General features: G+C 43.8%; 1 protein-coding gene across 13 annotated transcripts in view; it reads left to right on the top strand.

Moving 5' to 3' along the window:
* Positions 1-15,706, top strand: part of ALDH18A1 (aldehyde dehydrogenase 18 family member A1) — a 41,318-nt gene extending 25,612 nt beyond the window's left edge. For all 13 annotated transcript variants that reach the window (XM_030030605.2, XM_030030604.2, XM_041127340.1 and 10 more), the window contains 9 exons: positions 2,998-3,071; positions 3,740-3,839; positions 4,973-5,193; positions 8,819-8,956; positions 9,066-9,261; positions 9,414-9,535; positions 11,884-12,070; positions 13,608-13,703; positions 14,774-15,706. In XM_030030605.2, coding sequence (XP_029886465.1) covers positions 2,998-3,071; positions 3,740-3,839; positions 4,973-5,193; positions 8,819-8,956; positions 9,066-9,261; positions 9,414-9,535; positions 11,884-12,070; positions 13,608-13,703; positions 14,774-14,955 — 1,316 coding nt within the window. In that variant the 3' untranslated portion in view covers positions 14,956-15,706. The remainder of the gene's footprint in view (positions 1-2,997; positions 3,072-3,739; positions 3,840-4,972; positions 5,194-8,818; positions 8,957-9,065; positions 9,262-9,413; positions 9,536-11,883; positions 12,071-13,607; positions 13,704-14,773) is intronic.
* The last annotated feature ends 8,272 nt before the right edge of the window (positions 15,707-23,978 follow it).

The following is a 23,978-nucleotide window of genomic DNA, read 5'->3' as shown; positions in this document are numbered from 1 at the left end:
GGTTCCCTCCAGCTGATAAACTGCTGCATCAGACTTTCATTTGAAGAACGCAATGAGTAGAATTTTTACCATTTTTAGCCTTAGCGGTTATCATCTAGTATTGAAGATTTCAGTGTGAAAATGTGGACAGAGAATGTGCTGCTGAACTAAGATAGTGTTTAGTTTTATTTCTTATCATAAATTCCTTTTACGACTCAGTCTTCTGGTATGGTAGGTAGGAGTGTTTTCCTGCCACTGCATTGCTGGGACAGTGAACAATCACTGGAGAAAGTCAGACCAAAGATCCGTGACCTTAGCAGAATAGGACAAATACAGAGTGATAATTTTGACTTGCACTTTAAGCCAAGCGAATTTCTTTGCGTATAATAATTCTCAGTGGTTTTCCTGTATGAATTTGTCGAATCATTCTTTGAACCCATAGAAAGACTTAGCATCCACAGGGCTTTGTGTCACAATAGTCAAGAAACTTAACTAGGTACTGTGTGTAAACTCTGGAGCTAGAACTATGTGAAGAACTGCTTGCTTTAATTTGGGTTTGGGAGGATGGGGAAGGCTTTGAATTTTCTTCCTGGTAGCTTCATTTGATGCCCCTATTGCCTTTATGGGTGATCAACCCCTGTTCAACTTTGAAGGTGTGAGACATCGTCTTTCCCCTCATCATTTCTCTTCCATGTGAAAGAGGTTTGGTCTTAGACATTTTGTACTGAAGCTGTTCCAAAAACTTAGTCATCGCTGTTTCTCTTTTCAAAACTGTTTTCATTCTATTGTGGCCTTTTTGAGATGGGCAAAAATAAAAATTTCACATAGCATTCAAGATGCAAATGAAGCTTTAATTTATGAGATGGCAGGACTAGCTGCATTTTGATAAGACTGATGATGTTTTCTGTTATGTTCTCTAGGCCTTTTCTAATAATTCCAAACATTTAGTTTGGTTTTTGATGTTGATGTTCACTGACATGTTGTTTTCATAGTATTATTTTTTACAATACTAAGGTCTGATTTTCCTTTTCCCCTCTACATTGCTTCATGTTTATCTGGTTTGAATTACACTTGCTGTTTCATGGCCTAGTGACTTGGCTGCAGAGGAAATCACAGAATTGCAGGTTGGCTGAGGTTGGAAGGGACAGTATGACAGATGACGGGGTCATCTGGCCCTACCTCCTGCTCAATCAGGTTGCCCAGGACTGTGTCCGGACAGCTTTTGAATGTCTCCTAAAATGCAGACTCCACAACCTCCCTGGGCAACCTGTGCCGGTGCTCAATCATCCTCACAGTGCAAAAGTGCTTCCTGATGGGAGGCATCTCCTGTGTTTCAGTTTGTGTCCATTGTCTCTTGTCTTGTCACTGGGCACCACTGAAAAGAGCCTGTCTCCATCTTCTTCTTTACACCCTCCCTTCAGGTATTTGTACATACTGATGAGATCTCCCCTGAGCCGCCTTCTCCAGGCTGACCAGTCCCAGCTCTCTCAGCCTTTCCTCACATGAGAGATGTTGCAGTCCCTTCATCATCTTTGCGGCCCTTCATTAGGCTCTCTCCACAGTGTCCACGTCCCTCTTGTACTGGGGAGCCCAGAACTGGGCACAGCACTCTAGGTGCGGCCTCAGCAGTGCTGAGTAGAGGGGCAGGATCACCTCCCTCGGCCTGCTGGCAGCACTCCTCCTAAGGCAGCCCAGGACACCGTTAGCTGCCTTTGCGGCAAGGGCGTGCTGCTGGCTTGTGTTCAGCTTGGTGTCCACCAGGACCCCCGGGTCCTCCTCTGAAAAGCTGCTTTCTAGGGAAAAGTGAGATAGTGACACTTTTCGGTTAGTTCCACTGTAATAAATTTGTATCGGCAGTAAAGCTTTTCATCTTGTGACCCCATTCTTAGTCACTTAGAAATATGGCAAACAGCAAAAGTCTCTGTGGAATTCACTGGCACTCTTCTGCTATTGTGGCAAGTGTTTACTCCAATCCTTTCTTTGTCTTCTATCTTCCAAAGAACACACTTCAGAAATTCAAGTAACTTTTTAAAATCAGCTATATCTGCTTACATACATGTTGCTTTTCTCAAAGAACACCAAAACATACCATACTTTGTAAAGTATGACTTTGCTTTAAAAAGCTTTTTTAACACTTCTTAAATAAGTCTAATTAATCATACGTCCACAAGTTCTTTTCTTACACTTCCCACTATACCTCTTGATATTTTCTATAACATTGGAATTCCTGCTCTGGCAATTTCCATGGGACCCTTCTTAAATAGAGGTCGGGTCATATTTATTACCTTCAAGTCATCTGTTTTACAGGCATTTTCAGGAGAGTTAAAAATTACAACTTTGTTTATCCATGAGTTACTTGCGAACTCTTTGGGGAAATGGTACCTGAACCTGGTGACTTTTTTTGAAATAGAGACAGAAGTAACCTGTTTGATATCATTTCAGTTTGAGACACATTCTTTGAGGTCCTGCCAGAAAAAAAGAAAAAACCTAAACACCACCTTTCTTCTATAGGAACCCTTCTAAAATGCATACAGGGAGAGACAGAGGGAAAGCAATTTTTCTGCAAGCTGTTACTCAGATTGGGTTTTGGCTTCCATTATTGTTTGTACATTCCCATGCTGTTTTGTAGTCCTTTCTGTTTTCCTCAGTTAGATACTTAAACTTCTCAAAGTTCGTCTCCATTCTTTCAGTAGCCTACCATGCCCTGAGATGTATCTATCCTGGTGTTCTCTTGCCCTTTCTCAAGTCTTATTGATACATGGTGCACACTTGCCTCTGACATGGTGATCTTACAGAATCTCTGTGATGACTCTTTATGTTTGGGGACCATAGCAGTATTTTTGTGTCAGGTACAGATTTTCCTGTTTTAGCATACAACAGATTTCTTGAATGTGTCTGTTTAAGACGCTGTACCTGCTTTCCTGCTTTGAGTGAAGAATTGGAAGATGGAAGGGCTAGTGTTCATGTCCACGTGTGCTGTTACTTTGTCTGCATAGCATATTTTTGGGTTTTTTGCAGGTCCTACAGTAGAGCAACAGGGTGAAATGGCTCGAGCTGGTGGCAGGACCCTGGCGGCTCTACAGCCTGAGCAGGTGACAGAACAATATGGCCTCACTTGTTAAGCTTGTGAATGTATGGCAAGCTTTACCACATGTATTGGTAATACAAATGGGCCCCTTGGGACAAGAATCTATTCTTTGTGTGCCAGATGCATCATTTGGATTGTAGCATGCTTAAAGAGATGAGAAAAGCAGAAAGATAATGTGCCTTGGGGCTATGAAGTAATATATGCTTTCATGTGGGGTTTATAAAAATTTTAATAGCGTTGAATATCACACAGAAATTAATTGTGATCAGAGCTGCTGAAGAATTGAGTGGAATAACTTGCTCCATTCACTCCTGGGTGTAGTGTATGCAAAAGAGGAGCTGTAGACAAACAATTACTGCTCTGCAGCTGGGTAGGTAAAATGTGGCATCTGTTTTGAAGAAGACAAGGTGGTCTTAAAGGAAGAACATTGTGGGTTTGGTGAAGAAGGCTGGGCATGGAAAGCAAGATAATAAAAAGAAAAGTAAAGGTTGAAGCAGTGTTCAGCCTCATTTTTCAGTGTGGTCCAGGGTGGAAAAATCGGCTGGCCCCAAGTATTCAGGGAGTCAAGACAGTGAGAGGATGTGGTCAACATAAAGGGACTGAAGGGGAACAGATGTCAAATAGCATGGACTTTGTGTAAGAAGTCAGTTCAGAAACTGTTTTCTCTTTCAGAGAGCAGAGATTATTTGTCGTCTTGCTGATTTACTAACTGACCAGAGAGAAGAAATTCTCTTGGCGAACAAAAAGGATTTGGAAGAGGCTGAAAATAAAGGTAATATTTCAAGTCATTCCATGGTAATACTGTTGTCTTGAACCTCTCTGGGCCTCGAAGGAAATGAGCAAAACTAGAATCTTCTCTCACCTGGGATTAGGTAGTATGGCTGTCGCAGATTAGCGAACCCAGGACTTTGAGAGGTTGTCAGTGTAAATAGCTGCAGCTTCCTTAATTACGTAAAACAGATGCCTTCATCAGAGAAGATACTGAGGCCTTGCAAAACACCAAGCAGTGTATTGTAAAAAAAAAAATAAAAAATTAGTGCTCCATTTTGCCAAAGGAGACTAGCTTTAGAAATGGTATATAACAAAACATATCTCTGTTATTGTCATGTGTGAAGTGAATATTTTCTGGGCTGGTTAAGATAATGTTTGGCTCCTGAGGGGAAGGTGGTCATCTCTATACTTAAATTCATGCTCTCCAAAAAGGACCGTGACCCCTTCTGACTGAGGAAGGTTCTCTTTAGGTGGCTTGGATTAAACCCATTCTTCTGTGTTAGATTGATGCATTCATTGAGAAGTTGGGATTGGGATGTGTACATGTAGGGATAGCAAATGTATGAAAATGATACATCATGAATTGTAATACTTTGTGGAAGATGCCGGGGAACTGTTTTCTACTGACCAGATTACTTGAGGGAACATTGCTGGGTTAACTAACTGTCTGAACGTGTTCAGACTAGAAAATTCAGACAGTTCCTGCCCAGTCTGAACATAAATGCTATGCATGCATCTGTGCTTTGGGATTTCTATCTGTAAAATAGAAAGTTGAAATTACTGCCTGAACCTTCCAGAAATACTGCAAGAGTAGAAATCTGTAAGAAATTCAGACATATAGCAGTACTTGAAATAGAACAAACCTTACCTTTGTGGTTGTTGATGTTGCTTCGTGTACAAATCACTTAAACCGCATTAAGTGAAAATGTGGTGGTGGGTGAAATCATTGTCACATTTGAGTGGTTTTATTATGGCTACCGGACTTAATGCTGTGCATTTTTCATCTCGGGTAGGTTTCTTGCTACGGTGTGGGAAATACTTGAATTTTCCTTAGGTTCACCACTTGTTTAAGTCGCTTTTGCTTAAGCCTAGGCAGACCAATATATCTCCAACACAATTTTTTCTTTCTTTTAGGGAGATTGGCACTTCCTTTGTTGAAACGTCTAAGTCTGTCTACGTCAAAGCTGAACAGTTTGGCTATTGGTCTGCGTCAGATCGCAGCATCCTCGCAGGACAGTGTCGGCCGTGTAATTCGGCGAACACGAATAGCAAAAGACCTGGATTTGGAGCAGGTGACAGTGCCTATTGGTGTCCTTCTGGTGATCTTTGAGTCCCGTCCTGACTGTCTTCCACAGGTATGTAAGGAGGGCAGATTACACTGTTGGGAATTCTTTGATGACAAAAGAAAACGGTATTTCTGTTGGTGAGCAACTGGGAGGCTACAAGTCTTGTCTCAAAGGACTCTTGCTTGGATTCTTCTAAAATTGATTTTGTTGGCATCCCTATTTTTTCCTGCAGAGATAATCTCAGGACTTGCTTCTGCAGTGTTTGAAGTTATTCAGGCCTGGGTTTTTTTTTTTTTCTCCTCTTTTTAAAACCTGACATATAGAAGGAGTTATCTTACATTCAGATGGTGCAGTTCCTGCATGTGTCTTATGAACGTATGTTCAGTGCTTAACTCACAGCTTGGGAGGCTCCTACCAATAAGTACTTGTTTTATCTGTCCATGCTGCATACAGCTAAACTGCAGGCTGGGATTAAACAGGAACTGTTGAATACAGATGCTAGTAATTAACTGTAACTGTTAGGAATACATGATTTAAATAGATAAATAAATAAATAAAAGGCCGAGCACAGAAAGCACAGAAGTTCCAGGCTTTGAGTGGTCTGTCCTGTACTGATACTGCTTGTGTGCACTGAGGTGGAATGATAGCTTTTACTCAGTTGTAGTGAGATGGATGTGAGGAAGAACGGTGTTTTAAGAACTTAAAGTACTGAAGTTGCTGGAAAAGCTAGTGAAAATCTCAAATAAAGTACTGTAAGTGAATATCATTTGTCTTGTGCCAGGAATAAGGCAGGTATCTTAAAGGCAAATACCTTCATCTGCAGTGCTGTGTGGGAGTATTGCTGTGAGTAAATGCTGTTATAATGCATGAAAATACAGGGGCTGAACTAGTGTTGCAGAGGCAACCTTGATCTTATTTTCTAACTCCCGACTACTTTACTGAGCAATTGTAGTAGATTTTGAAAAGAAAACAAAAGAACTTCATTATCAACACTATTTTCCACAATTAACATTAGGTGTCTAGGAAGATTGATTGCGGAGTTCTCTAACATACGAGCAGGTGTTTGAGGAGAAAGTGATGGGTACAGACACTTTAAAAGGAAGTGAGACTCAGTCAGTGGACAGCTTGGTACTTCATGCCTGAATTTTGTGAGTGGTCCCCATTTCATACTGAAAGGGAGTATATGCTCTAGGCAAAGTTCCTGTGAAATGAAAAGGCACTAGTCTCCCTTGTCTACCATCATTAGCTCCTTGCTGCGAGCTCTGTTCTTCATAGATAACCAGTATGTTTCCTTGTTGAATTCTAGCCTGTCTTCTGGACTTCAACCCTGGTCTCTTGCCTTGCGTAGTTGATGTCTCCATCTTTCTCTTCCCCTTTATCTTATCTTAAAACTTAAACCAGACTGACTCTTGCTGGCTTTCTTCCCTCTTTGTTTTACAGACTTGGAATAGCTTGTCTTGGTCGTTGCTTTTCTTCCCGCCAGCTTCCTGTCCTCATACTCACATCAGGTCCTCTGATGCAGCTTCAGAGGATCATCTTTGATACCTCTGCATTTGAATTGCATGGTTTCTGTCCCATGCTATAGCTGATAGTTGGATGGTCTCTGAGTGCAGAGGAGCAGTTCCCTCCTCTTAGTTTACTACGGCATCTCATGCTTGTTTGGGTAAGCAATTACAGGGGAAATTTGACTTTGCCCTGGAATAGAGCATGCTCGATTTGCTCGCTGGAGATAGCTTACGCAGAGTTAGGTCAGTGCCCGGAGTTCAGTCTTGGAGTTGCAGTAAAGGTGAAACAATTGCAGATTACCAGTTAAGATTTAATAAGCTTCTAATGAGCATACACAAATAGCATGTTTGCCTCTAATACTTACAAGGCCAAACTGCGAACATTTTTCACAGACCGCTTCCTATAGATTCTACCAAATGCTCTGAAGTATAGGCATGCTCTACTATTCTTTGAAGGGACTGAACTGTTTTGAAACCCTTATCTTCTGTTCTCATTTTAATAACACAGTTTTTTGTGTCTGAATTCTTGATTTTTTTTTTTTCTTTTCATTTTTTCGAATCAGTTCATAACCTTTCTTTTAATCTTATGCCTGCAGAGCGGAATTCTTTATTTAAATAAGCTTATTTGTTTAGCTTTCTCTTGTGATACTGACCTTTGGAGAGGCAGATACTTACAAGATACTTTCAAAATACAATCAGACTGCTTTTTAGTGTCTAGTTTTATAAGTTAGAAAGATACACAATATCTATGTAAGGCAGGCTTCCTAGACTATTATACTTAGTGTTTTTTTCTGAACTATTTCTTATTTTTCAATATTCTTTTCAAATTGCTGACAGCAGGATGAGGTAGAGTATCAAACATTGTGATTGTTGTTATCCATTTGATATTAGAAGGGGAAAGGAGGCGTTCTGAGAACATGTATCTGATGGGTTTAACATTTTTCTGTATGAATCAGCATCTAAAGTGTGCCACTAAGCTAACTGCTTGTTAGGTGAGAGCCTGGCTAATTCTGGCATCCACATCTCAACAGCATACAATTGATATATTAATGAGTGCAGGTTTGGTGATGATACATACAGATGATGATAATGATACAGATGATCTTTCCCAGAAGATAGAAATACAGTAAAATAACTTCAAATGCTTAATTTGTTCATTCTAAAAGGTTCTAGAGAGGAGGTGATTTTGTTTTCTAAAGGATTGTATGTTTGTTGGGTTTTTTTCCCCCAAAGAAGCGGACAAGTTGCGAGGCCGTGGTGAATGGGAATGGAGTGAGGAAGACAAAAAGGGATACAAAAGTAAAATAAGTCTGGGAAGAGAGCTTTATCGTGTCTGACATACTCCTAGGTAGAAAAGGACAAAAAAACTGAAACAAACAACAAAAAAACCTACCACCATCCCTGTGTTAAAGAGGTTTTCAGTTTAGTAGTGGAAACACCAAAAAGAACTAGTGTCTGGAGATTGAATGAATTGGGTATATGTTTTCAACAGCAGAAGTAATTTTTTATTTAACTTCCAAAAAGCGGTGGCTTCTTTAGAGCATTTTTTTGAAGTATGGTCTAGTTGTGTTGCTGGACTCAAATGGTGAAATCTGGCACCATAAATGGAAAGGCAACAATATCAATTGGTTCCTTCTGGTTATAAACATGAAAGCAAACCATCATGCAGGTGATGCTGGGCCTATTGTGTAGAAGGTTTTTTTCCCAGACTTATGGCAAGTGTTGTCTATTTATGATTTCTGTTTTGGACAGCACAATGAAAATGTTCTTCTTGCTCGTAGGAAGAGCTCATTAGCTACTTTCTGCCAGAATGGTTAGGGACAAGAGTTCTTGCACCTAAAATTATTCTTGGGGTGATTGCCCACACAGCTACCCAGTTCATACCAGAGCCTATGTCCAGGGTTTCCTCTGACTTGTGCACTGCAGTCTCCCCCTGGCAATAGTACCCTGAAAACTCAAGTTTGTTCCTGAAACACTTAACACATTTCATTTCTGGAGTTAAATGTGCTGTTACTTGTAATGATTTTTTGGTGCCATAAAATGAAAACCATAGATTAAAATTGAGTAAATCAACAGGATAAAAATCCTGTTCTTAGTCTCTTTTGTGGGTGTTGTTCTGACAGAAGAGACAGATTAATTTTCTCTCTCTTTTTTTTTTTTTTTTTTTTAAATAACTTCTTTTCTGACAGGTGTCTGCTTTGGCCATAGCCAGTGGAAATGGTTTACTACTTAAAGGAGGGAAAGAGGCAGCACATAGCAATCAAATACTTCATCATCTGACACAAGAAGCACTCTCCATTCACGGAGTCAAAGATGCAGTGCAACTAGTAAGTGCCTAGAATTAAATCAACAATATCTTTGCTATGGTATGTATAAAAAGTATGGGCAGAACTTGAGAGCTCAAACCGTAGACTGTTTGTATTGCAACTACCACAGGTGAACACAAGAGAAGAAGTAGAAGATCTCTGCCGTTTGGATAAGCTGATAGATCTAATCATTCCACGTGGTTCATCACAACTAGTCAGGAATATCCAGAAAGCCGCTAAGGGAATCCCAGTGATGGGACACAGCGAAGGGATCTGTCATGTGTATGTGGACACGGATGCCAGCGTTGAGAAGGTCACACGAATAAGTAAGCTGGGAGAGCGTGACTTGAATCTCATGGGTGTAATTGAACTTCGTATTTGAAGTATGCAATATGGTTATGGTAACTGATAATTCATATGCTATTCAAAATCTTTGTCATAAATGTTATGTAACCAATTATCTACTCTTAAACCTCAGTCAGAGACTCGAAGTGTGAATATCCTGCTGCCTGTAATGCTCTGGAAACTCTCTTAATTCACCGAGACTTGCTGAGAACCCCGTTGTTTGATCAGATCATAGACATGTTGAGAGTGGAACAGGTTAGTCACTCATACTTGTGTTTTGTGGGGTTTTTTTTTCCTAACAGTTTAGAAGCATTTGGTGTGGCTGGGGTAGCCCTGTTTAGTTTTATGATGGAATAACACTTGATTTATCCATATGTCTCTCTGTACATGTAAATGAACTTACGGAGAACTTTCTCTGCTTTTCCACTCAACCCCAAGTTTTTTTCCATGGAAATCATTTGAAAGCAGCTTCTTCAGGACAGCTACATGCCATTATTGGGATACAAATACTTCCTTTTATATAACAAAAATCATCTTCCGCCTTAGAAGAGCATATACACAACCCTTTCTCTGCCGTTCTTAATTCTGACTTAATTGCTGTTAACCTCCCAGACACAAAGCCTATTCTTGAATCTATTAATTTAGCTTCTTATCAAGTGAATTGCCTTTCTGTTTTTCTCCTTTCTGAATCTGCTTCATCCACATTTTTTTTTAAACCTTTCATCTTGCATGCCCTTTATCCCCACCTGTTTTCCCTCCTAGTATGTCAAAGAAACAGCGAAAGGCCAGTATGCTAATTAGTTGTCTTGACATGGGCAATATTTTGTCAGTAAAGGTAGCAGAGATGCATCGGGAGAGAAATATCCATGAAGGTAGTATGAATTGCATACAAATCAAGGATTTTCACACAGCTGTATGTATGTGGCAAATAGAGTGTACAGGCAGTGATTAATGCAGGTAAAATAGAGAGGCTGTATGTTTTGGTGATGTTGAAAGGGTCATAGGAAAAGAAGCTGATAGGTAGTCAGGATCAAGTCCTCACTTAATGAATTTTTTTCATGTCTGGTTGTTTCTTGGGAAGGGTAGAGTGAAGGGTAGATCTCTGGATTTTGGATGGAAGGAATGTGAGGACTAGTGTACTTCCAGCACCCCCCACCCAGCTCCTAATACAGTGGGGAGGATGTTACCTCTGTCTATGACCTGACAACAAGAAACATGCAAATAGTGAGCAGGATTATGCAGTTAAAGTAATTTATAGTTGCACAAGAAAACGCTGGTTTACAGATACCTTCTTAAAAGCCTTCAAATTTCAAATTTTGCAGATTTGTGCCTTATTCCCATTTATGTTTGTCTTGTCAAAATTTCCTGTGTTTCATTTGCATGGGGATTTCTCTGCTATATCAGTTCTAAATTATCTCTCATTGTTAGGTGTCTTGGCTGCTATGATTAATCTCAGAGGTTGGTAATGTGTTAGAACTTCTTTATAACAAATGAAAAATATCTGTGTGAGTTTTCTTGTTTTGGACCCAGTAACCTCTTTTTGTTTGAAACATGCTTCAGAGAGGGCTGGTGTCAGTTTACAAAGTAAAAGGGTAAAAGCTGTTCAAGATCTTAAGTCTTTTGTAGGTGCAAACTTAGAAGCGTTCCTGTAGTTATGCTCTGCACTGCAGTTGCTTTCTTAAAACAAGGGCTGGCTGCAATATTTTAGCTGTTTTCCCAGTACTAGCATTGTACTGTCTTCCTGCCTGATGACTTTCTAAGTGATGCGATTGCTTTAAATAATTTGAAATGAGTCCTGAACTAGGAGCATGTCATGGTAGGTAGCCAACCTAGCATGTCAGCTATTGTACCTTGTTGCTAGTTCACCAATCTGCTAAGTTTCCCAAAGCGTAGACTTATTTTTCTTACACTGCATGCAGTGAATGTTTGATTCACAAATGCTGACCCCAGTCAGCAGCTAAGTAAGCACCATCCAGCTGCTCGCTCACTCTCCCCTGCCCCAAGTGGGATGGGAGGAGAGAAGAAGAGGAGGAAAAGCAAGGAACGTTGTGGGTTGAAAGAAAGACAGTTTGATAAGCGAAGGAAAGAGGAAGAAGAAAGGGGAAGAAGAGGGGGAAAAAAACCAAAACCCCAACCCCCCAAAACCCACACAAGTGAGGCAAAGCTAATTACTTACCATCTGCCACAGGTAGACCAATGCCCAGTCAGTCTCTGAGCAATGCCTACCTTCTTCAAAAAAAACCCCCTCCCCTCAGTTTGTATTGCTATGCATGACATTATATGGCATGGAATACCCCTTTGGTCAGTTTGGGTCAGCTACTGTGGTTGTGTCCCCTCCCAAGTTCCTGCACACTCCCAACCTTCTTGCTAGGGGGACAGAGTCGGGGAAAAAGAGAAAGCCTTGACACTTTGCAAGCTCTGTTCAGCAACAGCCAAAAAATTGGTGTGTTTTCAACACTGTTTTGGTCACAAGTCCCAAACCTAGCACCATAGGGACTGCTATGAAGAAAATTAACTCCATCCCACACAGGGTACAAGAAGCCACACTTTCACCTGGAAGGCATTGGTATGGTCAGCGGCACAAAATGTTTCTGGTATTGCAGGTGAAGATTCACGCTGGCCCAAAGTTTGCATCTTACTTGACATTCAGCCCTTCAGAAGTCAAATCTCTCCGCACAGAATATGGGGACCTGGAGTGCTGCATTGAGGTGGTGGACAGTGTCCAAGAAGCTGTTGAACATATCCACAAGTATGGAAGTTCTCACACGGATGTTATCATCACAGAGAATGGTTAGTGATCAGTCTGCTTCCTTAACTGTTTTGGTTTGCCAATTCTTGGTGTTACTGTAACTTCTTACATTGCAGTAGTTGTTCTTCTCTTGGGTCTGTAGTAGGCATAACCAACTGGAGGCCTATGAGCTAAATGTGCCTACAGTCGCGTTTAGCTCAGAGAAAACAGATTGTGTGGCCCTTATTCCAGGATGTTAAGGAATGTGCTTGAGCAGTTGGCCGATGGCAAGTCAGCACATGCTCTTGCCAGACGAATTGCTTTGTGTTCCTGTATTGTGCAGACTTAACAGCATCAAAAGGTTTTGCAGGAACATCTCCTGAATCCTGGAGATGTCTTTAGGCCTCTGAAGGCTGATGAGGTGAGCTTCTATAGTACCTTAATGGATGGAATAGGGATTGTAGGGAAGATCAGACTTTATCCACTTTGCCTTCCCACGTCATTTTTATATCTTGCAAACAAGGACAAGAATGCTTTCCCCCTACCTCTCCCAGTCCTTTACTTCCCACTTCTGCATCCCTAGTATAAAAGCTGCATTTATCTCAATTCACAGTTTCTTGCCTCTGTTGTGAACTTGTGCTCCTTTGTGCAGCTCTGTGCTGCTCCCATCCCTAGCACCTGTCCTGCATGCAGTTTGAACACTGTGCCAGTTCAAAACCTAGCTAGAGCTGTGCCCAGCCAAAGGTTGACTCTCCGACCAAACCAAGCCTGGAACTCCTGAGGATCAGCTGCAGTAAGGTCGTGTTGATCTGGGGCTGATCAGTGTGTGAGTCAAGCAGGCTTCTGTTTCTCTACCTCCTGCCGAGCTTAAATGAGTGTCACTAATAGGCATGCATTTGATACTGTAACCCACTGTCACAGGACCTGGTGCACTAGTGATTTGCTAGGGAGTGTACTGGAAATAGAGCTGATCTTAAAGTTCATCTTATTGGTAAGGGCCACTGACCTGCAGCTCACAGCCCTACAGAGAATGGAGTCCTCCAGAGAGCTAAGACTTGCATAACTCTGCTTGAGCTTGCTTAGGTCTTGCATGCTCTGTGTTAAACTGGGTTAGTAAACTGATCTCATGTGGTATGTCTGCATTGTATTTCCCAAGTATTACCTGCAATAGCAATTTAATTTTGGATTTTTTATTATCTGGAACAATTCCATGTTTGAGATTAATTGAGAGCTGACTGTAGTTTAACTGTCTCAGTTTGACTGCAAAATGTTGTTTGGACCAGCTGTCCTTTCTCCCCAGTTATACAACTATCCCTGTTTGCAGGTTCTAGACTGGATGTATTTAGAATTAGACATCTTTTTGCTTTCTTCTAATCTTTGCAAGCTTCTTGTAACGTTTGCAGCTGTGTCTACTTGGTAAGCATACTGGGAAGAAGATATAAATGAACACATCTTAGCCCAGGCTGTTTAAATACTGTCTGATAAGGTTGCATGTGAAAGTTGTATTTTTATATCTGTTCACTGTATTATGTTGTTTATTGGAGTGCCTGATCGTTCTGTATGTACTGGATTTTATTTTTCTCTCTGCCTCTTTCCCAGAGAAAACAGCGGAGTTCTTCCTCCAGCATGTGGACAGCGCTTGTGTTTTCTGGAATGCCAGTACCCGATTCTCTGACGGCTATAGATTTGGACTTGGTAAGAGAGAAAATACTGCAGGGATGTGACTGCAGGATTTGCTGTTGTGTGAAAAGTGTGGCAGTCTGAATCCTGGAAGATAGGATTAGTCTCCGATCTTGCTGTCTAATGTAAGGTTTTCTGGAAAGGTACCGCAGGAAAAGTTGAAGCCTAGACGTTTCCTCCACATGGAACAGCAGGTGGTTTAGTATCTTTTTCCTGCCAGAACTAGCTAATACTGCTATACAGACTATGTAGAATAATTTAGCAGTACGGAGCAAAGATGTTTGGATCCTTTGAAGCTCTATTCAGTCAGAATAAAGTATGCTGTATGCATGTAATGATTGAACAATGCAACACAGGATCTGAAATTGGTGAACAGTTTTTTTGATGTTGTTTATCTTTCTAATGGTGCTGTGAAGAATGCCATGCTTCATTCCTGCTGGGCAGACTGAGCTGTTGTCCAGTGTGCCAGCCCTGCAGTGTTGAGGAATGAAAGGCAGGAACCAAACTGATTATCAACTGCTTAAATAAACAGGTGCACCTACTGTGAATTGCACAAGACAAGGGAAACATTCTTTCCTGAGGTAGAAATTCAGAAATCTCCATAGCAGGCTATTACTGTGTCAGCTGGAACATTCAGTGTTCCTTGTGATTAAAAAATTCTAGTCAGGGTCTTGCAGTATCTCCTCAATATGATAAAAAGGACATAAGATCACAATCTGACTGCTTTAGCTTTTGTTTGTTTGGTTGTTTTGGTTTTGGTTTTGTTTTTGTTGTTTTTTTTTTTTAAGGATTAAACCGCCAGGAAACAAGTCTAAGATCCATGTAAGAGATACCTCTCTCTTGCATCTTCCTCTCTAAAAGTAACTCTGTAGCAGCCAAAAGTATCAACATTACAATTTATAATGTAATAGTTAAGCTCCTCTAACTTTTAAATCACGTAAACATAACTTCTGGCATTTGGAGAGGAGCAGAGAAAAGCAGGTCACTGAAAGGCAGGCAGCTGTTTTTACATAAAGGTGCGAAACTGCTTCGTATGAAGTGAACATCTGAGGATTAACTGCCTTTATATTGTGTGCTTCCTGCAGGTGCTGAAGTGGGAATTAGTACTTCTCGTATCCATGCACGTGGACCAGTGGGAATTGAAGGACTCTTAACCACAAAGTGGTTGCTGAGGGGGGACAATCATGTTGTTTCTGACTTCTCAGAGCATGGCAGCATGAAGTATCTTCATGAGAGCCTCCCTCTCCCTCAGAGAAATACCAACTAAGAACATTGCAGGGAGGGGTGGGACACCCCAGGGATATAAATATTTCCTGAAGATGTTTAGGCTTCCGGGTACTCTCTGGGGATGGAGTTTGTTTTTCATCTTCAGGAATATTGTTCTCGGTCACTGTGCAGTACAGTGAATACAAAATGATCTCATCTATGAGGTGTTTTTTGGTTTTTTTTTTTTCCCTGCCTCTTTCTTTTTCCTTAGATAGTATCTGCAAACTGACCTCCTTTTCCCAGAGACAGACTTTTTCAAAACATACAGGTAACATAAGGAAAGATTTAAACACCTGCCGCATTCTTCTTTTATCCCAATGCTCCCTATAGCAAATATGCTTGGTGGTGGAACATAAATTTTTTTCTTAAGTTTTTGTTTTATCCAAATATCTGTTCTGGAGAACAAACTTGAGAGTTTTTTTTCTTCAGTCTTACGATCTTGGCAGCTCTTGAAAGCCAGAAAGCTTTACGCTTACTTTCTTTGTGTTTGATCACTCTTGTGATAAGGGGAATAGATGTTCCAGATGCATAGTAAGCTTTTGACCAAGAAACCTTTTATATCTAATTTCTTTGTATTGTTGACTACTGTAGCTAACTAACATGACTGCCTACTACATGAATTTTGTTACTTATTTGTACCGACGCTGTGTTTCTCTTTGGTTTTGTATAAAACTTAACCTTCCCCAACCCCTTCTCCAAAAGCAGTAGTACTTCGACCTTGGCTTTTCCGAATAAAGCTCCGAAGAAACGCTTCCCTTCGTGCACGGCAGCGCCTACGTTCAGGCTCGCGGCGCTCAGCGCAGCTCTCCCGTGGTCGCAACCGGGCACGGCCGGCGGCCGGGCGCTGCTCCGCCCTACTCGCCCAACCGTACCGCTGTACGCGCCGCGGCTCAGCGCCGCGGCTCAGCGCCGCGTCCGGCCGCTGCGGCGCGCACAGGCGCGAGTGGGCCGCGCCGCCGGCGCCGGGGCGGGACCCCTGCGGTGCCGTGCCGCGAGGGCGCCGTTTCCGCCCCCGCCCGCTTCTTGCAGCCGCTGCCTCAGCCCCGTCTCCCTCGGCCGTGCTGCTCGCGCATGCGCGGCGCTGCGGGGAGCGGCGCCCCAGGTCGGCGTACGCGGCGTGCAGAGGGAGCAGCACGGCGGGGCTCAAGGCGCGGTTCCCCTCCCCGCGGACGCTGAGGGCCTGTGGACACCGGCGAGGCGAGGGAGACGCTTCGGTAGCGGTGGATGTCTCCCGGTCGCTGCAGGCGGCACGGCAGGGGACCTAAGCCCGCCACCGGGGGGGCCGCGACGCAGACCCTGCCGGGAGTGCGGTGAGGGGGACTTGCCCGAGCCTTGTCCTGCCGGGAGGGCCCCGGTGTCGTCTCGGTGCGTGCGCTCGGCCCCGGGGCCACGGCCGGCCGGGAGCGGCGGGCAGGTCGTGGAGCGGGACGGTGGCGCGGCGGCTCGGGTGACGGTGCTGCTGGGCACGCCTGCCCGAGATTGCTGGCGGGTCGCAAGGAAGTTTAAAACCGACCGACCGAACAGATTTAAGGATATTTTGAATCGGGCACTGATACGGAAAAGCGGGTCGAAGAAGCTCTCTAAGGCTCGTTTTGGAGTTTTAGAAAGCAGGCATTCTTCATTGCAGCACTGGATGCACGGGGGATGGTTCCACCTAGCGTGCATACCACAGCTTTAGCACAAACAGGTTATATAGAATAACTAATTGCATATTAATCAGATTAGTATACACATACATAAAAATGATTGTAACTGATTATCATAGTACTGCCTACATCCGATCATGCGCAATGAAGGATCCATTTGAGTTGAAGGGCTGCTTTTGCGACCACCGACCCATTTGAAGTTCTTGTTGGCTGTCCTTGAAGTCTTTATTCTTGTCCTTGTTCTTTGATCTTGAAGCTTAACGCAGTTTCAGTCACATGTGGTCAGTTTCAACATTGTTCTCATCTAGCGTACAGGAACATCTAGTCATAAGAGCAAAGAACTGCAAAACTTAGGAGTAACTACCTCTACTAGTTAATTGCTTGGCTATACTTTTGTCTATTGCTTCAATCATAGTGTTAATATAAGATTTCTAATAATTATTTACCAAATCTCACTTTTACAGTCACCTAGCAGCAAACCAGTTTCCACGGCTGGTACAAAATATTAAAACCATCAAAATATTTAGACATACCATACGGAATGTATGGAAATGTGCTATCAGCACGATAAATGCAACCCTAAGAGAGTTTACTGGAGAGCTGTGGCTGGGGAGGCAGGAAGACGGAGAAAAAACACATCCCCCTCACCCCACTCTGGGACCTGGCAGCCTCCCCGTCCCCTGGCACGAACCACGGGTGCCTCCCTAACCCATTAAAGCTTCCCTGAGCCTTGCCCAGCCCTGCTTAGCCCACACAAGCCTGCCTGTAGCCCTGGGTCCCCCATGCCCTCTGCTCTCTCTCCAGCCAGCCAGCCGCAGGACTCACGTGCACTCAGCATCCCTTTGGGATGGGACCCCCACCCTGACCCCCTAAGGCAACCTCTCTCCTTCCTCCTTGCACACTTCTCCCCCACCCACCAAAACAGCCCCTAAAAGTTTTGAAACCATCTATAAATCCTGTACAAAGCCCCCAATGATCCCCCCCACCCAGCCCCAACACTGAAATACTCCATACTCTGGCCCAACTTTTCACCAGCTCCAGAAGCTTCCTCACAGCCATTGCCTCAGAAAACCCCCAAATGCTGTCCTAACAGCAGCAAGCTAGCCCTTGAATACACTTAATTCTCATATAACATGTCATTAGAATCAATTAGGGGAAACGGTGATATCGCCAGAAAGTTCTACAGAAGGAGGAGCTCTAGCATGGACTAAACTAACTTCTGTTTAAAACTGCTTGTTTTTGTCTCCTAGGGGCAGCACTGAGGATTAAGTAATCCATTCTTCCTGTAGATACCATTGACTATATTTGGCTTAGCATTGCTTTGGTTGTTTCTGTTCTGTTTTATCATATATGCATATGAACTACATGTAATGCTTTTTAGAGTAATTGGCATAGCTAAGTTGAAGAACTCAGAAGGCGGCAAACTAGCTGAACAATAAAATTAAGTGGATCAAACTGTTTCTATCTCCAAACAAGAGAAACCCCGTTTCTCCTAGTGAGGAAGGATCACTATTAAGGGTCATACTCATCAGGATAATAGATCACTAACATATAATTCAAGCTTTACATACAACAGAAAGTATGATACGTACATATATATATTTGTGTGTACATGATTTTATGCATCAATGAAGTCTTATAAAGAGCTATAAGACTCCAAGTTATTTTCTTAAGTGGATGTTAGTTAAGTGACCGGAGCTACAAAACAGGAAGTGATAGAGAAACATCTGAATTGCAGAATTGTTTGGGCAGCACTGAGAACAGAACATGTAGTGAGTCCCAGGTCCTATGGTCTGTGTCCCCCTCCTCCCTGATCCAGTCCCTCCCTGCCCCCCTCTGCATGTTCCTCCGCTTCCCATTGCTGCCTGCCTCTCCACCTGTCCTTCCTTCCATCTGTTGCACTGTTCTTCATCCCTCCCTTCTCTCCATACCTCCCACATCACTGCCTATCTCTCTACCTCTTCCTACTTGAGTCCCTCTACCCCCTTCCAGTCCCTCTTAATCCCCCTCTGTCCTGCTGCTTGTGTGTTCTTCCTGTCCTCTGCCTGACTCTTAATCTCTCTTTTCGTCTCCTCCCCTCCCCATCATTCTGTCTGGGTCCATACATCTCTCTCTCCCACTTCCTGTCTCTCTTTCCAACTTTCCAACCTTTTCTTTCTCTCGTCATCCCTCTGTCCAGCTCCACATCTCTGTTTCTCTGGTTTTTTTCTCCTCATCCTTCAGTCAGGCTCTCCATCTGCCTCTCTTCCCCCTCCCTTTGGCCCTCTAACCTCTGTCCGCCTCTTTGTTGCTCTCTTTGCCTTTCCATCCCTCTGTGCACCTCTCCATCTCTCTCTGCCTTTCCATCCCGTCTGCCTGGCTCCGTGTACCTCTGCCCAGCTTCCTGACCCTCATTTCCACTCTATGTATTCTCTATGGTTCTCCATCCCTCTTTTTCTCTCCATGGATCTGGTTACCTGTCCCTCTGATCCTCTCAATCTCATCTTAATTTCCTGTCTTTGTTCCCCACCCCTCTTTCCAGTTCCCTGTCCCTCTATCTGACTCTACAAAACACTTTTCCTCTCCTGTTCTTCCTTTTTCATCCCTCTGTCCACATCTACATCCCTCTCTGCCACTCCATGTACTTCTGTCTGGCTCCCTGTTCCCCTTTTCCCTTTTTATCCCTCTCTTCAGTTCCCTGTCCCTCTGTCTGACTATCCATCCATCCATCCCTCTTTCTCTCACTTGCTGCCTGGTTCTCTTTTTGTCTTTCTAGCCATCTCTGCTGATACCCATCCCCATTGTTCTCTTTGTCCCTCTGTCAGGTTCTCCATCCTTCTCTCCGTCTTCCTGTGTGGCACCCTATCGATTTGTTTGATGACCTTTCCCTCTTTTCCTCATTTCATCCCTTTGTCCACTTCTACATCCCTCTCTTGCTTTCTTCTGCTCTAGTCCCTCTGTTTGGCCCTCCATTCTTCTTTTTTGCCTCCTTCTGTTGAGCTCCTCATCTCTATGTCCAGCTTATAGTCCCTATCTTTCTCTTCCCATGCCTCTGTCCACCTAGCCATCCCTCTTCTTCCCTATCCATCTGTCTGTCCACCTCCATCTGTCTCTTCCACTCCCTCTCTGTCTGGCTCCCATCCCTCTTTTACTGTCTGCACTCCTCTGCCTCTCCATCCCTTTTTTCCTCTCTTCCATTCCTGTTCTGGAGCAGTGGGGCTGGGAGGCTGGTGAGGTGAGAGAGAGAGAGAGAGAGATGGTGCCGGGTTCTTTCTGGATCTCAGTAAGAATAACACATGGCTTAATAAGAGAGAGTTATAGTAAATGGAGTTACATCTGGCTGACGGCCAGTCACCAGTGGGCTTCCCCAGGGCTCAATTTCCAGGCTAGTGCGCTTCAATGTTTTTATAAATGATCTGGACACAGGAATCGAATGTACATTAAGTAAGTTTGCTGCTGATACTAAACTAGGAGGAGCTGCGGACTCCCTCAAAGGTAGAGAGGCCTTACAGAGAGATCTGGATAGACTAGAGAGCTGGGCAATCACCAACTGTATGAAATTTAACAGGAGCAAGTGCTGGATTCTCCATTTGGGATGGGGTAATCCTGGTTATACATGCAAACTGGGGGGCAAGAGGCTGGAGAGCAGCCCTGCGAAAGAGATCTAGGGGTTTGGGTTGACGGCATGTTGAATATGAGTCAACAATGTACCCTGACAACCAAAAGGGCCAACCATGTCCTGGGATGCATCAAGCAGGTGATTGTCCCACTCTACACTGCAGTGGTGCAGCCCTACCTCAAGTACTGCATGCAGTTTTGGGCACCTCAATATAAGAAGGACATCAAACTATTAGAGCGTGTCCAGAGGAGGGCAACAAAAGATGGTGAAAAGTCTCGAGGGCAAGAGTTATGAGGAGCGGCTGAGGTCACTTGGCTTGTTCAGCTTGGAGAAGAGAAGGCTGAGGGGTGCCCTCATCACAGTCTGCAACTTCCTCAAGGGGTGCAGCGGAGGGGGACATGCTGATCTCCTCTCTCTGGTGACCAGCAACAGGATACGAGGGAATGGAATGAAGCTCTGTCAGGTCAAGTTCAGATTGGACATTAGGAAAAGGTTCTTCCCTGAGAGGATGGTCACAGCACCAAGCCTGTCAGAGTGCAAGGAACATCTGGATGATGCTGTTAGTCATATGGTTTCAGTTTAGGTAGTCCTGCAAGGAGCAGGGAGTTGGACTTGATGATCCTTATGGGTCCCTTCCAACTTGAGATATTCTGTGATTCTATGATTCATCCTCTATGTCATACTTACCTCCTTTTATGCTTTACTCAGCTCTAGGGCTGCAGAGTAACAATATTCAGCCAGCTCTTCCCTGATTTTATCGAGCATTTTAAAAATTGAACATCCTCACTTTCCTCTTTAGTGAGAGACTCCCTCCAAACACGCCCTTCTGTGGCTCTGAATGGCTGGTTTTGGGTTGAGTTTTATTAAAATGAACAATTGACCCATTCATGTTTATCTCAAGCAGGGATGAGCTGAACGGATTTAAAACCATCTGAACCTCTTTGAACATTAGATGTTGTCAAATTTGGAATCTTTTAATCAAATGACCTGGAAGTGAACCATGAAAAACATGGAAGCATCCCTGGCTTTGAACTTTGGCTTCTTGAGTGCAGCCTCTGGGGGAACTGCTTATGTGATCCTCAGCACAGCACAGCACAGCTTGAACTGTCCAATTTTCTTGCAGCTACCTGTCTTCCGTCTACATGGTGAGTCCCTTTCACTTGTCAGATGTCTCTCCCAGACTTTGAGCCTCACCTTTGCTACACTTCTCTCATTTGTTTTGCCTCACTTCCCTTCTTTTTCTTGTTTGCTTTCTCTGGTATATTTATCTGCCTCCTGACAATAGGCCTTCCCTCAGCAGCTGGACATGTTTTCAGGTACTTCATTGTTTCTCTAATGCAATACAAGTGCCAGTCTCAGTGAGGAGGACAATATAAGGAATGATCCCTAAAGTATCAGTTGATGGATGGAGAACCATCCAGATCTTTTTCAACGTAAGCATGCGCACTGCACACTTTTCCCCTTTAATTTCTGTATGCGAGCAGGAAGGAGTTCTCTGTGATTTTGGTACCCAAAAGAATAACTAGTCAGATAGAAGCCCTGTTCAATTCAGTTTTATTGAGAATAGCTCTCTGAAATAGAAGGAAGAAATGTGCAGAATTCAGGGGAGCAGAGACACTCACACACAGAGACACCACACCATCCTGGTCAACTGACTGGTCAGGTCCAAGGACCTAGGATGTCAGGGCTCCCAACACCAGAAAACACACAGCATGGCCAACTGGGCTGCCCCAGCCTCCGCTGTTGCTGCACTGGGTCACCACATGAGTCCCCATGGGAGGATTCCAGAGCCCATCCCCAACTGTCCTTGGCCAGCCACACTTGTACACCCTAGCCCTGCTCAGCTAAGCCCACTTGGACTGAGGCTGTATTTTTCCTGATGGCATTCAAACCCCATATCTTCCATTTGCAGCTGACTCTCACTGACCTTGGCTGTGTGTCTCTCATCCTTCTTCACATTGAAAGCTACAAGGCCTGTTTCAGCCTACATGGCAACTATTTCAGTGTGTATTTTTAGCATCCAGTATTACCTAAAGGACAGAGAGATTTCTTAGTTCTTCCAGCATTTACAAAAAAGAGGTCACGTGCATTTCCCAACATTGCACTTTTACCCTCTGTTAGCTAGAATCACTTTAGTGAAGAAAACCGATCTTGCATCACAGGAGCCACTTCTCGCCTTTCTCTGAGATACTACTTGCTTTTTCTAGAGTGCTGAGCTTGTGACTAGTGGTGCATGCAGTATCCCAGAAAATCAGATCCCTGAGCTGTCAAGTGTATTCCTTATTACTAGTACACCCATTAGTTTCCAATCATCACAAACCAAAGGAGTAGACTCTAACAGCAGTGCCCTGCCTGATGCTATACTTCACCTCTGGAAAAGGTGGTAGCATGTATGTGAGCACTCATCAGCTTGTGAGATACAGCCCCAGCGGGCATAGCCAACAAGTACAAATAGAAGATGGAGCCTGAAAAATCAGGTGTCTTTTCCTTTGTGCACTTTACTGACAGTACAGTGTTTCTTTTGCCCTCATCAATTTCAGGCAGCCCGAATTCATATGCCTTCCTTTAAAGCTACTGAGTCCGGCTCACCATATTACCATCAGTCCTGTAGCTTTCCCAATTGCTACATGCAGGTTGTGGGCCTAACTCACCAACAGCCTCCGTCCTGGGCAACCTACACAGAGGAGGGGTTTGAAAGGACAGGAGTAAAAACCTGCCCACCCTTCCCTAGGAAGGATTCTTTCCAACCTTTTTGTAATTGCAGAGCCTTCTGTGATACTTCTAAGGTTTTTTCCTTTGGAAACTGCCATTTTTCACTTTCAAAGATTGCCTGCTGTATGTGAGAGTGCTTTGCTGTCATCCATTGTGCCTTTTCCCTTCACATGAAGTTTGTAAACAGGCTTTACTTCCTTTTGAGAGGACTTACCTATTAAATATTAGCCCAAGTGGATTTGTGCTAAACTAACCTTTCTAGAGCGATCGATATCGAGGAAAGCCATTTTCAGACTCTATGGGACAAAGCAGGAGGAAGAAGGACAGGGAAAGGCAGGGAGGTTTTGCTTACCTGCCTCCCCTCTGCTGCTTGCTTTCTCTGGGGACATTACTGATGGCAGCAGTGGTGGGCAAGCGGCTTTGATGCTTACCTTCCCACTTTCCACATGAGATGCTGTGCCACTGTACTGAGGATATGTTGCCATCTGCTACCTCTCATGCAGGGAGAGCTGCCAAATCCCCTCTGAGGTCAATGATGAGATTTATTGTCCATTGATGGTAGGTGCCACTGGCTCAGGCTCACAGATGAGATGGCCTGAAAATGCATTCAGGAACAATTCCCGCCAGGAATCAAAAGATGCTTCTGCTCTAGCAGGTGCAACACTATTACAAACGTGATTTTTGCCTTTGCCACACGACATCTACTCCATGCACTTTGCAACCACTAAACTACTTGCCAGTTCTGCAGGAAAAGATAAGGTTTCCAGATCCAAACCTACCAAGAAGAGGAGGTGGTTTAAGGCACCTTGAGTCCCCTCATTAGCAGCAGCTGATGAGATATGCCATCCCGTGGACTCAGGTAAGTGGTTCCTGCCTTTCGCACCCCTTAGGTGTGGTAGGGCTGCATTCATCCTCTGCATGTGCCCGCAAGCTGCAGCTCATGAAGGAGCAGCCAGAGCAAGGAAGCCACCACTCAGCAGGACTGGGAACACTCGGAGCTGGGGAAGGACCCCAGCCCTCTTGTCTCTTTGTTCCTTAAGAATAGAATCACCCTCACCTTCAGAAAAT

This window comes from Aquila chrysaetos, chromosome 11 (genome assembly GCF_900496995.4).
Source record: "Aquila chrysaetos chrysaetos chromosome 11, bAquChr1.4, whole genome shotgun sequence".
NCBI lineage: Eukaryota > Metazoa > Chordata > Aves > Accipitriformes > Accipitridae > Aquila > Aquila chrysaetos.
This window is presented reverse-complemented; position numbering and strand designations above follow the sequence as displayed.